The sequence below is a fragment of the Ammodytes marinus genome (assembly GCF_949987685.1).
Source record: "Ammodytes marinus genome assembly, chromosome: 22".
NCBI classification, from domain to species: Eukaryota; Metazoa; Chordata; class Actinopteri; order Uranoscopiformes; family Ammodytidae; genus Ammodytes; species Ammodytes marinus.
Genome location: NC_137226.1, coordinates 21,412,783 through 21,431,427, shown reverse-complemented (window position 1 = coordinate 21,431,427; position 18,645 = coordinate 21,412,783). Strand labels below are relative to the sequence as shown.

Here is an 18,645-nt window from a genome sequence, read left to right as displayed (position 1 = left end):
TCACCACATGACAACACTGGATCAATGCACACTGAAGATGTCGACCTCTAACACTGATGTGGGCTATTCTAAGTACTTTTTATATTTCAAGTGCATTTGTCTTAAAATACTATCTGAACATTTAAAAAAAACTCAGACCTATTTTGTATTTTTCATAACATTGTGCTAGCCTATTATTTTTAATCAAGTGAACCGGCCAGACACTTCTCCTTCAACGGTAATTTAGTAGAAAAGTACGTTGTTATCCTCGGATATTAATTAAGGGATCTACAGCTGAATCTACGAGTTATGGTGGTTGGTCATTTGGTTTCAGTTTATTTCTGGAAAAAAAATGTATTGATGAAATAATCATTTTTTTATTATTATTATTATTATTATTATTATTATTATTATTATTATTATTATTATTATTATTATTATTATTATTATTATTATTATTATTATTATTATTATTATTATTATTATTATTATTATTACAGTCTATGCAATGGTTATTATTAGGATTCTGCGTTCGGTATGTTCATAGAACCCTAAAACGCATTTGTTCTGAAAAACGTCTACCGGAAGTTGTTCCTGGAAGTGGAACACGGTGCGCCTGCGCGTTGCCGGTCTCTGTGAACTGAGGTCTTTCAGCATGGCTGCCATAGGAGTTCACTTCGGCTACACATGTGCCTGTGTGGCGATATTGAAGGTGAGTTAGCGCCCTGTGGACTTCTGCCGACCGCTTACTCTCTCTCCTTCTCCTGCTAGATATGTTATTTAGTGGACGGGATTATTCTCAACACTCAAACTCGGCTAATGTAGCGCCCAGCGGCTATGAATAGAATCAATGAGCTCTGGTGGCTATCTGACTTCAGGCTAAATAAAATTGTAGATCCGTTTAGGACTTTAACAAAGTTTTGAAACAAGTCTCTGTTAACAGTAGGGCAGCAGGCCTGACATTACTTTAAATATTTTCATAGCTGAACCTCCTACCTCTAATATTCCCTTGTCATATCCGTCATAACTACCGGTACCTGTAGTTTTGTCTGGCTGTGCGTGACTATCCAGTGTATCGTGTGTATGCTACACTGTACAGTAGCAGCCCACTAGATATGTGCTGCGTTGAATTGATGTTGTGCAGCTGAGATGCTCAGTAACAATGAACACATCTGTGTGTGTGTGTGTGTGTGTGTGTGTGTGTGTGTGTGTGTGTGTGTGTGTGTGTGTGTGTGTGTGTGTGTGTGTGTGTGTGTGTGTGTGTGTGTGTGTGTGTGTGTGTGTAGGATGGACGGGCTGATGTGGTGGCTAACGACGCAGGAGACCGGGTGACCCCTTGCGTGGTGGGCTACAGAGACACTGAGCAGGTACACCATGTTGTTTTTCTATTCTCTCTACATCTATCTTCAAGGTGGCTATCAGTGGCTACCATTTTCTAGCTCTTTTTATTTGCCATTTGTCTGCTCTACGATTGACTTTTCTCCTCTTGCAGATCGTGGGCATCGCGGCGAAGCAAGGCCGGGTTCGCAACGCTGCCAACACAGTGGTGAAAGTGAAACAAGTGCTGGGGAGAAGGTGACACACTTTAATACAAGACTGCTTGGCATTTTTAGCTCGGCTCACTCGTTCAATGTTAAGCCCTAAATAATTTGTCAGTAGTTGGAATCGTTTTGGCTGGAATGTCTATTAGCCTGTCATCAACGACACACCTTTTTGAAAATTGACTGAACCGTCATAGCAGCGTGTGCGTGTGCGTGTGCGTGTGCGTGTGCGTGTGCGTGTGTGTGTGTGTGTGTGTGTGTGTGTGTGTGTGTGTGGCATTCAGATTTAGTAAGAACACAGACTGATTGTTGAGTTGTTTGGAGTAACTTATAGATTGTCTCTCTGTCACCGTGCAGCTTCAACGACCCAGAGACACAAGCTCACAAAACAGAGACCAAGTGTCAGGTGAGTCAAAGTCTTTCCTCTCCAAAATGTCTAATGTGATTCAAGGCGCTTTCACACCTGCTGCGTTTGGTTCCATTGACATGAACTCTATTTCGTTTCTAGCGTAGAAATCCAGACTACACACACTCTCCATTGAAGCTCATTAAATATGTCAGAAAATTCTGAGCTACGTTTCAATTGGTTCTATCTGATATGGGCGGGCCAGAGCCCTATGTATGGTGCTCTGGGGCGGACGTAACCGGATAACGACAGTGCTGTGCATGCTGCGTCGAAGCCGTGATAGACACTTAGCGATTTGGAAGACGGCACTCAAATCTTTCATTAGCAAGTAAGAGGAATGTTCTGTTCTGTTCTGCCGACCGACCACGGCAAAAGTTTGATTTAACAGTTAATCCCGCTGTTCGCTAAATGAACAGGGCTTAATACGTCACCTTGTTCATCGCTCTGATTGGTTGTAGTGCTATCCAATTGGGTGCAGTGGCATTTGAAATGCAGGAGTAGGAGCCGCCCCTTGAGTTGGAAATTATTATTGATCAAAGCAATTCAACTTTGGTGCGCATCAAAAACCAACAACGTGTACCAAGACCTTGTTGAAGAGGTGCTCTCAGTACGCTTCCAAACCAACTCCGGTGTGGTTTGATTGTGGTGAGAACGTGTTGTCCGAGCCAACTGCTGGAAACACTGGGTATAAGTCTCCCATAGCCAGCTACGCTATGCATTATAGGATGTCATTTCTTACTGTAGTTTTCCCGCATGACAATTCTGACCAGTTATAGAGCAGTTCAGGAACAACCTTATTGCTCCGCCCCAGATACATCTGACCAATGATGAAGAGAATCATTTAAATAATGTAGATATAATTAAAAGCCTTATTTGGATTATGCCTCTGCATTTTGGTCCACTGCACTGATTCAGACCAGAGTAGGCGCTAGGTGTGAAAGAGAACCGAACCTGGTGAAAAAACAAACTATATATAATTTTCTCATTTGGTGCAAACTAGAAGCAGACTATCAGGTGTGGAAGCACCCTAATGTCTCGTTTGCACCACCAGCTCAGTCCGCTTATATTGGCGTTTCCATTCCCAACAGTTGGGTAGGGTCCCAAAATAAGCCAGCTGAGCCGCTCCTATTTTCAGTACTCCAAGCCGCCTGAAAGGGTGCCGGAAAGGTGGAGCTACGCACTGCCGTCCGTTGATTGGTCGAAAGAATAATTTCTGCGTTAAACCGCTGTGTCGTCACCTCGGCAAGAGAGAAGAGTCTTGTGTTAAGCGAAAAATGTCGGCGCAGCACTCTGTTTATTGTGTGTTTTTTTTTCTTGTGTGGTATTTTCCCTCTTCATTAAATGAATCAGTGGGCTACACTGTGCCCCGGTGCTACGATGTCACCATAGTTAGCCTGTAGCTGCCCCGGTGCTACGATGTCACCATAGTTAGCCTGTAGCTGCCCCAGCCAGCACTGTTCGCTCACTGTGCCTGTCAGCTTGCACCGAGCCGTCTCTGTGCATTTACCGGCGTAATACGCTCACAACACGGCGGGAATAAATATAGGAGCCGCTGGTTTGGCCAAGCAAAAAGCAAGAGAAGGCAGGCTTGACCACAGTCGGATCACGGCCCGATACCCATATTATGGCGGCGGCTTTCGCCCAGCCTAAACCCCTCCTGCTCGGTGGAAACGAGTCATTAGTGTCCTTCATTAACATGTATGTTTAGTTGTGAAGGAGATGCTTGTTCTATGTGCAGGTGGTCAACAGAGAAGAGAAGCCTTATTATGAGATCACTGCAGGAGATCACCCCAAGTATGTCGCTCCAGGAGACGTGGCTAAACTCATCTTCAGCAAAATGAAAGGTAGTCTGTGACACACACACACACACACACACACACACACACACACACACACACACACACACACACACACGGATGTAAGCTAATAAAGTCAACAGGAAGTTGATGTAACAACATCCCCATTTCCACAGAGACGGCTCAGTCAGCTCTGGGCTCTGACGTAGCCGATGCAGTCATCACCGTCCCTTTTGAGTTTGCACATGCTCAGAAGAAGGCTCTGAAGTAAGCAACAGTTCAGTTCTACTCACCACTACCCCTGCACTATTGTGTTGTTAGATATTAAGAGTGTGTGTGTGTGTGTAGGGAGGCTGCTGAAGCTGCAGGGTTCCATGTGTTGAGGCTGATCCATGAGCCGGCTGCTGCTCTGCTGGCCTATAACATTGGACAGGACGTTTCCTCTGGGAAGAGGTACAGCGCTGATGTGACATGTTGTATTGATCTACTGATGTTGGATTTTTTTTCATTCCAAGATCAGCCCTGCATTCCAAATCACATACTTTTAATTTTTACTACACTACATACTAAAGTACAGATGAGTATTAGGGCCACAGGAGAGAAACAAAATCAGATAAGGAAGATTATTTCTCATTATGTCGAGAAATGTCAAGAATAAAGACGAATATTCCAAAATGCTATTGGAGTTAGTGGGGCATTTATGTATTTCCAGCATACTACAATTGATATGCATGTATTGGCACATGCTAAATCTTTTTCTGGCATACTAAACGGTATGGAAGTATGGGGATTGGAACGCAGGGCAGATCTTTACTCAGATTGCTGTTGAGCATTTTATAAGGGTAATCAAGCCCAAACAAATCTAAAGTTTGAACCTACATTTATTACAAATTTGGATTCAGATCTAATACTAAGTTAAGTTATCTTTTATCAGTCAATTGAAACGAGGCAAATTCAAATTCGTCTTTTCGCAGATCCCCTCTCAAGTTCCCACACTCCAGAGGGGGTCCTCACACAGTCAGCCATAGTACAGCGCCCCTGGAGCAGGTTGGGGTTAAGTGTCTTACTCAAGGACACAATGGTAGAGATGGTGGGCACCGTAGATGTAATAGCAGCCACCAATAGTTTTAGAAATAACACCCTCCTGTCCGGTGGCGGGGATCAAACCGGAGACCTCATGGTTACTGGTCGGCCACCTTGACTCTAGGCCATCCTACCACCCCAAAGACCCACGGGGGCGTTCGTGATGTAGTTAGATCAGTTCTATGTTCAAAGTGTGGGCTGTGGGTGCATGGACTCACTCTAATATGAAAATGTGTGCTCATACTGCTGTGTCCTGTGTGTACAGCCATGTTCTGGTGTATAAGCTTGGCGGGACGTCCCTGAGTGTGACGGTGCTGCAGGTGAATGGAGGGATGTACCGTGTCCTCAGCACACACACTGACCACAGCCTGGGAGGAGAGAGCTTCACCCACGCCCTGGCACAGCACCTCGCCGCAGAGTTCAAACGGTAAATAGCCCCCAGAGCTCGCACACTCAGAAACCACACTATGAACACAGTTTGAGTCAGAGAGGGGTTCACTTTAATATACAGTGCTGCTTGAAAGTATGTGAACCCCTTGAGCCGTTTGGAATTTTATTTCGTTTAACCATTATTCATTAATTTCATCAATACCAGCGTTTTTTTACATGGAATAACAGATGTCTGTTTATCACAACTCTATTTCTGAGATCCTCTGAGAATTTCTTTCCTCTTGGCATGTCTGACCTGTATGGGTTCACTTTGGTGAGCCTAAACTGACCTGGTTTTATCTCTTATTCATCTAGTGCCGTCCAATTTCTTCCCTAAAGATCTCATTACATTGGTCCATTTCATCACTCAGTTTGGCCCACCTGATTGTGTTTACCTGCTCGATTTAAGCAATGCAGCTCAGGGTTCACAAACTTTTGCACATACAACAGTTGGAAAATCATTTATTTTATTTGTTTTAACAATTGATTTCTGGAAAAGAAAAAAGTGGAATTGATAAACAGACATCTGTTATTTCATATAAAAAATACTGGTATTGATAAAAATTAATTAATAATGGTTAAACTAAATACAATTCCAAAATGCTCAAGGGGTTCACATACTTTCAAGCAGCACTGTAGGTATGAATGGGTATACCGCTACTCACAGTAACGTGATGGTAGGAACAATGTAGTATCATGATATTACAAGGGTTGATGGAACTGAATGATAATTTTGGACTATGTGGTCTTAGCTGCTGTGTCTGTATTGAGATATACAAATAGATGATTCTGTTCATTTCTCCAACTGTTTCTATGAGCCAGTGTACAGTATATCCCCTTCATGCTTACATTACAACAAACTTCTTTATCCATCCAATAAATGAAATTCATCATTTTTTTTCAAACACACATTTTTCATGGAGTAATATTTCTCCAACTGTGAATACAGTTTATTATTTTGTGAACATAAATAAGCAATAAGTTATAATAATGTACAATGGTGGCAATACCATCAAACTCATGTAAATGCCAAAAACGACAGCTGAACACTTCAAATAGCCACACACACAATAGTCAGTGTAACACTGTATTACATGTACATTAGACTCCCTTCATTGTGTTTGTACGTGTGTGTGTGTACGTGTGTGTGTATGTAGCACCTTTAAGCAGGATGTGAGCAGTAACGTGCGGGCCATGCTGAAGCTGATGAATGGAGCCGACATGGCCAAACACACTCTGTCCTCGTTGGGAGCAGCCAACTGCTTTGTCGACTCTCTGCACGACGGCATGGACTTTGAATGCAATGTCTCCAGGTAAGGATGACACAACTCTATTGAAACAAAAATACTTCTACCCACTCCTCATCTAACCTAGCCTGGTCCAACCAGACCATCGTACTTCATTTAATTTGTACAGAAGGTCTGGAAGTGCTGTAATTGGCAAACGTTCACCCACTTGGAGGCGGGTGTCTGTCGAAGTTTAAAACTATTAGATCTGCCCAGTGCCACTCTGGATTAGCCAACCAATCGCATCACGTTTGGTCGTCACGTGTGTCATGAGCCGGCTTCTGACGGTGCGTTCCAGTTGGACAGGGAACTCGGAAATACAACATATTGTAGTCTATGAATCTACCGGTACCTGGCAACAGTAACTTGTTAGAGCCTAACGTTTAGTTATTTGGACGAGAAAGGTTTTAGGCGTCCATACTTTCACGAGCAGATGCACTGGAACACAGACAGGTCGGAACTACCAAGTCGGAAATCTCCTTCTTCCGAGTATAAAGGAACGCAGCATTCAACTGAAACTGGAGCGCGACTTCGACGTCATCGTTCTCAGCCACTCGCTCTGTTCGCTGATTGGACGATTGTAGATTCTCCGGAGAAAACTGGGAAATGCACTGTACACCCAGACTGACTACTGAAGGGAAAATGAAATTTGGGCGGAAGTAGGCGGGCGGGCGGAGCCAGGCTACATCTAACTTGTGCATCTATCTAAACATCAGTGTGTTTTCCCCTCAGAGCTCGGTTTGAGTTGCTCTGCTCCTCACTCTTCAACAAGAGCCTCCAGCCCATCAGGCCCCTGCTGGAGAAGGCAGGACTGTCCACCAGCGACATCAACCAGGTACTGACCACGAGGCAGACATTCTGGACAACTGTCAAATCAGTGAATCATGATCCACTACCGGTCTGTTCTCTGTGTGCGCTGAAAAAAGAAAATCTGGTGTTAATAGACAGCCTAGGCTCTTTAAACGGCCATTTTGCTTGCTAAGGTGGGCCCTCTTTTTTTTCATACCCTTTGAGTTTACAGAGCCTAGGCTGTGTATTAACATTCTTTTTCAGCACACACGGAGTACGGACAGGTAGCAGATTTATGAGGAGATATTCACTGATTTGACCAAAAGGGATTTAGTCCACAAACATTCTCCAGAATGGCTAACCCCACCTTTTTATGGATGTTAATGTGAGCTAAAGAAGCTAAAGCCTTAGCTCCAGCAGTAGTAACCTGCCTGTGCTGTGTGTGTTAAGGTGGTGCTGTGTGGAGGCTCAGCCCGGATCCCTCGGCTGCAGCAGATGATAAAGGACATGTTCCCTGACGTGGAGATGCTGAGCTCGGCTCCCCCCGATGAGGTGATCGCTGTGGGGGCGGCGCTGGAGGCTGGCCTCCTGGTGGGCAGAGACAACCTGGCCCCAGAGGAAGAGTCTGTTACTGTGGATGTGTCTGCCACTGACATCCTGGTCAAGGTATTACTGCTCAATCAGTCTCAATGAATTTAGATAATGTGCTTGTTTTGCATTATATTAGAGCTGCAACGATTAGTCGACGAATCGATTATTAATTGATTATTAAAATAAAATAATAATAACTATTTTGATAATCGATTAATCGTTTCGAGTAATTTTTTTATAAAAAATTTCCAAATTCTCTGATTTCAGCTTCTCAAATGTGAATATTTTCTGGTTTCTTTAATCCTATTATGACAGTAAACTGAAATATCTGTGTGTGTTGGACATAATACATTTGAGGACGTCAACATGGGCTTTGGAAAATTTATCAACATTTTCTGACATTTTATGGACCAAAACACTAATCGATTAATAATCGATTAATCGAGAAAATAATCGACAGATTAATCGATTATCAAAATAATCCTTAGTTGCAGCCCTACATTATATCAGTACAGGGTTCCCTGTGGATCCGTAAAACAAAGTCTTCAATCCAATTAACTGAATTTTAAGGTCTAAAAATGACTTAAACGCAACTTTGACGGGTCTTAAAATGAGTTTGGATTATAATATTAAGTTTACTTTTAACTTAAGTCTCCATTTTTTAATGTGCTGTTGGGGAAATAATATGTATTGATCACAATGTTAAAAAACTGCCCATTCAACATAGAACCTAGCCTGGCACCGCCCGCCTACCTACTTCCGCTCAAATGTCATTTTCCCTTCAGTAGTCTGGGGCTGCGGTGAATGCATGTGTTCGAGCTTTTTTTTTCATAGCTTCACACATTTCTTTGGCCAATATGGACGTGAAGTAGGTGATTGCATCATAATGGTTTTAAAAATATTGATGTTGGTTTATAAAGCCCTAAATGGCTTAGGGCCGAAATACATTACTGATCTGCTGATACGTAATGAGCCGTCCAGAGCCCTTAGGTCGTCTGGGACAGGTCGACTTACAGTCGCCAGAGTTAGGACTAAACAAGGAGAAGCAGCTTTTAGTTTGTATGCACCAAATCGCTGGAACAAATTCCCAGAAAACTGGAGGTCTGCTGCTACTCTCAGCTCTTTAAATCAAGTCTGAAGACTTTTCTGTTTCCATTTTAACCAGTAATTGTATTGTATTTAAATGTTCTATTTCTACTCATTAGCTTTTAAATGTTTTATTTCTATTCATTCGCTTTTCTAATGTGTATTATGTATTTTAATCTTGCCCCTGTAAAGCACTTTGAAAGGCCTTGTGTCTGAATTGTGCTATAGAAATAAACTTGCCTTGCCTTAAAAAGGTATAAGAACCCCACGGACCCTTAAAGTCTGAAAAAGAATGCCATTTGACTTGCCTTAGGCTTCAGTCACCCTGTAGTTAATCTTTCTCTATGTGAAGAATGTAATGCATTAATGTGTGCTCTGTTGTAGGAGGTGGATGACTCTGGAGCGGAGGTGTTCACTGTGCTCCTGCCGTCGGGCACGCCCCTCCCCGCCCGCAGACACCACACTCTGAGCGGAGGGGGGAAGCTCTCCTCTGTCTGTCTGGAGATCTACCAGAGGATTCTCACAGAGGAGCCCGAGAAACTCGCCAAGGTCCCAAAACCTTCTCTTTCTATACCTGTTTTATTTCTGATCTTTATTGATGATATGATAATGTTTCTGTGTGCCTAGGTCTGTATGTCCTCTTACTGGAAATAGGGTCTGCTTTATTTTTCCTTGTCAAGCACTTTGCAAAAGTGTTAATAAAGGTGATATATAAATAAATGCATAGAAGATATATAAAATAACACTTGTTGCCCATGCTATTGGAATGACTTGAGTGTGTAGTAGAAAAGGGAAGAGAGAGAGCTTTATTAAGCTTTTTAAAGGTGAAGTAAGCGATATATTTATGTCAATATAAGTGTTAAATCGCTCTTTATTCATACAGTGATCACTTGTATAGTGTGCGCGTTTCATAACTCCGATCTCTAAGTCAACCGCTCTGCATGTGTACGGCAAATGATATCCAATCAGAAGAGAGAACGCTACAAACCAGCACCCGTCTCACTGCCGGTGCACGTGCAGAGCGACAGATGGGTGAATGTTTATGCGCCTACAATGGCGGAGTAGGTAAAAATCCTTCCCATGTCTGTTTTGATGGTTTTATCATGTTTTATCGCACTTATGGATCTGAGATGATGCTAGATAACTCGCTGCTTGAAGACCGCAGTGCATTAATGTGGTGACGAGGCAGGGGACTGCTAACGGCAGTCACTGACAGGAAGTTAGCTAAACTGACCATTCCGCTTACTTCACCTTTAAATTAGACCATCTGACTTTAGGCTGACTATCTGACACACACACACACACACACACACACACACACACACACACACACACACACACACACACACACACACACACACACACCTGTTTCTATAGCATGGACAACCAATACTTTTCCATAAAGGTAGGGAATATTTAGTACATATAAAAATTTGATGCGGTGGTTTAAAAGATAAAAGATTGATATTTGAGATAAAGCATTAATCTGTCTGTATGTCATTTCTAGATTATCCTGAGAGACCTCCAGCCCACAGAGGAGAAGCACAACATTGACACTGTGGTCACCATGAAAAGGTAAAAAAAACTCCAGGATCTGACCATCTAACATGATGCAAAAAAGTTCCTCCAATTACTATTGTTTAAATGATTATTGAGTAGGGCTGTCACAATACAAAAAACTCACGATTCGATTTGTATCACGATTTTTGACCCACGATTCGATACATACAACGCTTTTTGAAATTTCTATTTAAATAAAATGTATAATGCCATTTAATTTAATGTTACATTTGACAACAAATAACCTGAACAGATTTGAACACGAACAACAATATAAGCAACATGAATAAATAAATAACTAAAGATATAACATTTCTCTCTTCTCAAAATAATACTGTTGAAAAACAAGAAATATTGAACTGTGCTGTAAACCAAAAATCAAGTTAGAAAACAAATAAACATTTAACAGCTACAGGTTCCTTCACCAAACCTGTAATCCAAAACTAAAGCCTAAAAAAGAATCGCCATTTTGCCGTCTCACACCGCGATGCGGGATCGTGGCTCTGTGTCGCGATTCTCGGTTCGATACACACGTTACAGTCCTATTATTGAGCCATATGATCACGAAACAGGCCAACCTACTTTAAGCTACTTGGATAAGGTTATGGAAATTGGGTAAAATTACATCGATACATTTTTAAAAATGTATTGGTAAAAAGGTGTGGGAACCCTGGATGTCACTGCCTGTATATAATGATGTGTGTGTGTGTGTTGCAGGGATGGCTCGTTCCATGTGTCCTGTGTGGAGCAAGGCACTGGTAAACCAGAAGTTCTCACCATAGCAGCTGCATCATAATGGCACTGATCCATAGCCCCAAAGTGCAATGTTTTTCTTAGTTGTTTTTTTTCACTCAATAAACATAACCAAACTCAAACCATGTGCCTATATTTATTGCCTCCTGGATTTCTATTGTTATGGAAATGAATATAATCATCATAATATAATAATCATGTACAGTCATATGAAAAAGTTTGGGAACCCCTCTCAGCCAGCTTTATAATTGACTCTGCTTTCACAAAAAAAAGATAAAAGTGGTATGTCTTTCATTTACCAGGAACAGCTAAGTACTGGGATGTTTTCCAAACAGAGGTTTTTTGAAAAGCAGTATTTGGTTGTATGAAATTAAATAAAATGTGGAAAACTGGCTGTGCAAAAATATGGGAACCCTTGTGGTTTTGTTGATTTTAATGCATATAACAGCATGTAAAACTGATGACTTGAAACACAAAATTGGTTGGATTATGTTGTTAAGCCTTGAACCTCATAGAAATGTCTTTTTAATCATGAGAAAAGGTATTTTAGGTGTCTAAATGCAAGTTGCTCTTCTCTTTGACTCTCTGCTGAAGTGAGACAGAATGGGATCATCAAAGCAGCTCCCATCTGAAAACAAAGATTGTTCATTGTCATGGTTTAGGGAAAGGCTACAAGAAGCTTTTCCAAAGGTTTCAACTGTCAATTTCGACTGTAGGGAGCGTTGTCAGGAAATGGAAGGACACGGGCACAGTTGCAGTTAAACCCAGGTCTAGCAGACCAAGAAAAAAACAGGAGCGGCATAGGCGGAGTATTGTGAGAATGGTTGCACACAACCCAAAGATCACCTCCAAAGACCTGCAAGCAGTGGCGTTTTCTCCCGGAGGCCAAGGGAAGCCAGGCTTCCCTGTTTTTTAGGCTGTAGTTGTCATCCAATAAAAACATTTATATTAACAGTTTCGGTAATCTTTGGTGCTGTGTTGCTGTCATTTCTTCCCCATTTCTCTCCTCACGTTGAGCATTTCACAATGCGCGAAACAGCGCCCCTTTACATTTAGATTCTGAAGACGCGGCGAAACACGACACTGCACACTGTATGTCTGCGAGGAAGCCAAGGGAAGCCAGGCCGATTGGTAAAAAAAAGAAAAAGAATTGACCAATCAGGTGAGGACACTGCCCTCCTGTGATTGGTCAGGAGGGTGTCATGAGGGTGCCAAGGGAAGCCACTCGGCCTTTGGCTTCACACCAATCAAATCAAAGCATCATTATCAACGTCACTGAAATTTAACAACAATAACAATAGCGGGAGATTAGCGTGTTTGCATTGTTATCATATTAGCAAGAACAGTTATGGAGGGTGGAGATTTTGAGTATTTAGTAACAAATTATTTTACCAAACTGCCAATTGAGAAGCCATTAAAAATCAAATCTGACGGCAGGCCAATGCGTGTGGAGAGAAAGAAAGTTTATCGCACTTTCCGTGAGGAGAACTATGTCTGCACCGAGTGGCTAGCTGGTAGCGGCAAACTTCAGCTAATGGCCTTCCTCTACTAATAGTGAGTAAAATACACACTTTCTCCCGGCGCGGGTTAACTGTTCCCTTAACTGTCTGTGTAGCTATGTGTGTTGTGTTATTTTATTGCTAATTGTGCCTTGATTGCCTGGATTAAGTTGCATTGGTAGGCCTACTGTATATCCACTGAAGTTGTTCTGGGTTGTCTTAAGTAGGCTATAGTGTTGTAATGAATATTTGGCTTAAACGAAAAGGATGTCTCGAAAGTGTGTATGTCAAGCACCTACAACTGATTGTGTGAGTCGTGTCTCACGTGAACGTGAAACTTAAAATAGCCTAAAACGTCCCCTAATTATATTGTGAATGAATTCGAATCTGCATTGGGCATTAAGCGGCTAGTTGTGCATTCCGGTCGGGGTGGGGGGGTGCATTTATAATAAAATTTATAATTTAATAAGACGATAAGGAGGTGTGTGAGTGAGAGAGAGAGTGAGAGAGAGAGAGAGTGAGTGAGAGAGATAGAGAGAGAGAGAGAGCGAACGAGCGGTGTCGGACAGATTACAGGCGTGTAAATCCTGGTAAAGTGACCAGGCGCTATAATAGCTCTTGTAGTTACATTAAATACAAGCTGCGACGTAGCCTACCCTTTTCTGTCCCCCACCTTCCAATAAACATGTAGATTAAAGGTGTTGTCTCACTTGGCTTCCTCAAAAAAAATCCCCACGCCACGCCACTGCCTGCAAGAACATCTGGCTGCAGATTGTTTATCTGTACATCGTTCAACATTTCAGCGCAATTTGCACCAAAACATCTGTATGGCCGGGTGATGAGAAGGAAGCCCTTTCTGCGCCCACGCCACAGATACAGTCCCATGGAGTATGCAAAAGCTCATTTAGACAAGCCAGGTTCATATTGGAAGAAAGAGCTTTGGACTGATGAGACAAAAATTTAGTTATTTGGTCATTATAAAAAGCGTTTTGCATGGCGAAAGGAGAAAACTACATTCCAAGAAAAACACCTGCTACCTACTGTCAAATTTGGTGGAGGTTCCATCATGCTGTGGCCACTTCAGAGACTGGGGCCCTGGTTAAAGTCGATGAATTCAACCCAGTTTCAACAGATTATTCAGGATAAAGTTCAAGCATCAGTCACAAAGTTGAAGTTGCGCAGGAGTTGGATATTCCAACAAGACAATGACCCTTAACACAGTTCAAATTCCTGCAGAGGGAAAAGTACAATGTTCTGATATGGCCGTCGCAGTCCAATGACTTGAATATCATCGACAATCTATGGGATGGTTTGAAGCGGGCTTTCCATGCTCGGCAGCCATCACATTTAACTGAACTGGATCGCTTTTGTGTGGAAGAATGTTAAAAATACCTACATCCAGGATCCAGACACTCATCACAGGCTACCGAAGGCGTCTAGAGGCTGTTATTTTTGCAAAAGGAGGCTCAACTAAGTACTGATGTAATTTTAGTTTTGGGGTGCCCAAATTTATGCACCAGTCAAATTTTGTTATGATGCCTATTGCATATTTTCTATTATTCCAATAAACAAAATGACACTGCTGAATTGCTTCTGTTTACCTAAGGTATGTCATATATGAAAAGGAATTTGCTTCTTTGAAATCCCAACTAATGATGAACAAAAATGCCCAAAATTAGAAGGGGGTCCCAAACTTTTTCATATGACTGTATATAGGGTAAGGCTCAGGTGTCATTGTGAACCTAAATACAAATAATCTAATTGACAAAGAGTTCTGACCTGACCACATGGTTAAGGTTATGGTTTGAGATACTAAAAACTGTTTAAGAGTATGTATGTTTTGACTAAGGATGGGTCCAATATGGCTGCAATCTACGTATCGGATAACGGACTGACAACTCCGATTTAAAATCCGATTATTTATTTATTTTAACAATGAAAGAACGAGCAGGCTCCGACGTTCAGTGGAGGGAGAGAGGACACCACTCTCCAGTTAGACATACAGTAGATATCAGTGTGTTAGCCACTGAGCTAACCAAAGCTAACCCCAGTCAAGGAAGTGGAGAGGCTTCTGAGGCCTATTGCACGAAAATGGAATTCAGATATCCAGGATGATTGATAAAGCCAGCCTTGACAAAGTCTATTCTGGGCACCTTGGATTAGTCAGTTGCACAAATGCCAATCCAGGATGAAAAGGGGCCGCTTTGTCAAGCCAAGTGTAAGTAATTATGTTAAGTGCCAGCCCACAGCTTTCAGAAGTAGACCCACGGTGAATCTCAATTCAGGGGTTACAGTCTACGAAGGCTGCATTTGAAGACCGATTGCGTCATAGCGGCGCGCAAAGGCTTGTTCCATTCGCAAGGCTCCTTCATATGCAGCCGAGAAATGCAGCCTTCGTTTCACGGTTTTGAAGGCTGCAACAGATGGATCCTTCGCGGCCCAACATATCCCAAGATTCATTGCGTTTTTTTCAGAGATGGCATAAAATAAAATAACAAAACAGAAACTTGTTGCTCCATCTTCTTAACTTTGATCTTCCTTTCTTTTTCTTTTTTCCTCCGTTGACAAGGCTGTCTCCGTTGGCAGCAATCAGGGTTAGTCGTCATGCAAACCGGAAATGCTCGTGAACGGAGACCTGCGGAGACCGTCTCGTTTAACAACTCCAGAGATTGAACACAGCTTTACAGATTTTCCCACAATGCCTAGCTATTTTAAACCATAAGTGAAGGGGCTCTTCATTTCATAGACAGCTGTAATCTTTGCCAACTAATCTTGATGCCCCGGCATTGATTAATGATAAAATAGTTGACAACGATATCAGCTTGTAACTGATTAATTCATATCAAATTTCATTCCAGTAACAAACCAGCAGGGTTTAATGTGTGTTTGGTAAAATAGCTGGTACTGAATGAACCCCCCAAAAATGTCCTCCTATTCTTTACTAGTGAAAAGGAATTTTTGCGAATTTTGGCTGAAGGGAAACACGACAATGAGCAATAGTTCATTTATGTGGCTTTGAGGGGAGGACTGTTGAGGTCAGCTGTCTCATCTTTCTCCTAGAAACCAGCGTATGGTGCTGATTTGCTGTGACTTGTCCCAGACTCCACACTGTCCTCTTCCCATGTGTCCTGAATTGGCATACAACGTGACTTGGTGACTCAAGGTAATCATGGTCATTGTGTGTTGCTAGCAAGAGTGTTAAAGACTCACTACAAAAGCTGAAATCCTTTCAATTAAACCTTTTTAAAATGTGTGGGAATGAGATAATTATGTTGTGGATACACATTTTCTATTTAATATTGCAAGGGTGACAAAGTGCAGCCTGGCCACAGGCAGCATGTGTCAGTTGGCACAGAGGGGGGGGGCAGAGCATAGATAGTATATAAAATGGATGTAGCATCCGGGCTGATCTCGGTTATTTCAACTGCATCCAATCATCCTGGCCTATGCGCGTCGCCATCTTGTTTGATTTTTACTCTGCCTCATTTTCTCTTACCGAAAAAGGGCATTGATGTGACGTCGGGGGGAGGGAGATACGCCCATCTAGTTGACGTATACCTCTGAGGCGAAGTGAGGGCTACTTTATTAGGTACAGCGGTTAATTTTCTTGTTAACACATAGAACTTATCAGCCAATCACATCATGGCAGAAACTCAATGCATTTAGGCATGTAGACCTGGACGGGACAACTTATTGAAGTTAAAACCGAGCAACAGAATGAGGAAGAAAGGGGTTTTAAGTGACTTTGAACATGGCAATGTTGAGGGTGCCAGAAGGGCTGTTCTGAGTATTTCAGAAACTGCTGATCTACTGGGATTTTCACTCCAAACCATCTCTAGGGCTTACAGAGAATGGTCCGAAAAAGAAAAAATATACAGTGAGCGGCATTTGTGTGGACGTAAAATGCTTTGTTGAAGTCAGAGGTCAGTGGAGGATGGGCATACTGGTTCGAGATGATAGAAAGGCAACAGTAACTCAAATAACCACTCAATACAACCAGGGTATGCAGAATACCATCTCTGAACGCAAAACACGTCCAACCTTGAAGCAGATGGGCTACAGCAACAGAAGACCCCACCGGGTGCCACTCCTGTCAGCTGAAAACAGGAAACTGAGGCTACAATTCTCAAAGCATCACCAATATTGGACAATAGAAGATTGAAAAATCATGCCTGGTCTGATGAGTCTCGATTTCAGTTGCGACATTCACATGGCAGGTTCAGAATTTGGCGTTAACAACATGAAAGTATGGATCCATCCTGCCGTGCACCATCATTCATGCCACGGTCAAAGTTGCTTAAATCCCCTGTCTTCCCCATTCTGATGCTCGGCTTGACTTTTTTTCTTGAAAAAAAGTTGTCTTGTGGCACAAGTTGTCCCCGGTGTGGTGTAAGCCACAAGAGAGAATACCATGGGGTAAATTGTGCAATTGATATATATCTCATAAACTGTAATGCAAGAGGGGCGACTATGGCTCAGTTGGTAGAGCGGGTCGGCCGATGATCAAAGGGTTGGAGGTTCGATCTTCACTTCACCCACCTTGCCTCGTGTGAATGTCGATAGTTAGCCTGCTATCGGTGTATGAATGTGTGTGTGAATGGTAACGTGGGAAAGGAAAACAGGTCTCCCTTGCAAAAGAGTCTTCGGTCTCAATGGGATTTACCTGTAGAAATAAAGGTTAAAAAAAAAGACAAATCCATTAGACAATCGTTTATTTAAAGTAAATAAAGTAATTTTTTTACAAAGATTGAAGGACAATTTTCTTAGACAAGGCCTAGCAGATCTAATGGTTTTACCTGCAAAGCTCACAATGACAAAGTCACCATCATCATCTTTCTGGACATCTGAACTTTTGTCAGTGGTGTCGTTGAGTGGAATGGAGATGTCAGTCTCTTCTGAGCTACTGTAGACAATCACTTTCTTATGGTGACCAGCGTATACAGCCATGCCACTGGCACAACTCTCAGAAATGTACTTTGCACTAGCTGCTCCACCCTTGTAGAACCAACTGCCAACTGGCATATGCGATTCACCCTCCATTTCTGCCTTTAAATCAAGGCTCAAAACCCATCTGTACACCCTGGTTTTTCCTCCCTATTAACTATCTTACCTCTGCACAACTATCTTTGTTTTATATGTGGATGTCTGGGCTTTATGTCTTTTATGTTTGTTATTGTTATTTTACCTTAATTTTTTACACTATGTTCAGCACTTTGGGCAGTGCAAACATTTATAAATGTGCTTTTATAAATACATTTTACTTACTTACTTACTTACTTACTTACTTACTTATGGCGCTTTTCCACCGCATGGTATCAGCTCGACTCGACTCGACTCAACTCGCATTTTTGGCTTTTCCACCGCAATTTCATGGTACCTGGTACCACGTAGCGGCTGTTTTTTTGGTATCGCCTCGCTCTAGGTTCCAAGCGAGCTGAGCCGATGCTAAAAGGTGACGTCGGCAGACGGCCGGCCACTGATTGGCCAGAGACTATTGTCTGGCCAATCAGTGGCCAGAGACTACCGGCTTCATTCTGTTGTTTATTCTCCCCAACTCTCCGGGACTTTTGAGTGTATTTACGCCGCGTGCAGCCTTCTCTGGCTCTCTTTCATTTGATTTGCATCACAGATCTGAATTTATTTTCCATATATTCGCTAAGCTCACCCAGTGTTGGTTGTTGGGGAAGTTACTTATCATACGAGAGGAGACATGTAGGGCAGCTAGCAGCTAGGCTAATAGTAGCCAGCTGGGACAGACATGATAGCGAGCGATTACATTACAAGCCTCGGACTGAACTGATTACCTCAATAAAATATTCAGGCTGAGACACGGCTTGCATTTGAAAA

At 42.4% G+C, this 18,645-nt stretch overlaps 1 protein-coding gene across 1 annotated transcript; it reads left to right on the top strand.

Moving 5' to 3' along the window:
* Positions 1 to 620: 620 nt before the first annotated feature.
* Positions 621 to 11,415, top strand: hspa14 (heat shock protein 14). The gene is made up of 14 exons (XM_080050917.1): positions 621 to 691; positions 1,266 to 1,346; positions 1,472 to 1,554; positions 1,878 to 1,926; positions 3,665 to 3,770; positions 3,899 to 3,989; positions 4,071 to 4,175; positions 5,071 to 5,232; positions 6,392 to 6,547; positions 7,253 to 7,355; positions 7,760 to 7,975; positions 9,371 to 9,535; positions 10,494 to 10,561; positions 11,264 to 11,415. Exons 1-14 carry the CDS (start codon positions 635 to 637, stop codon positions 11,340 to 11,342), a joined length of 1,521 nt encoding a protein of 506 aa, XP_079907043.1. The 5' UTR covers positions 621 to 634; the 3' UTR covers positions 11,343 to 11,415.
* Positions 11,416 to 18,645: the final 7,230 nt, after the last annotated feature.

Coding starts and splice junctions, on each gene's coding strand:
- hspa14 (XM_080050917.1), top strand. CDS start 635: ATGGCTGCCATAGGAGTTCACTTCGGCTACACATGTGCCTGTGTGGCG. Junction 3,990..4,070: donor GCTCAGAAGAAGGCTCTGAA/GTAAGCAACAGT, acceptor GTGTGTGTGTAG/GGAGGCTGCTGAAGCTGCAG. Junction 4,176..5,070: donor GACGTTTCCTCTGGGAAGAG/GTACAGCGCTGA, acceptor CTGTGTGTACAG/CCATGTTCTGGTGTATAAGC.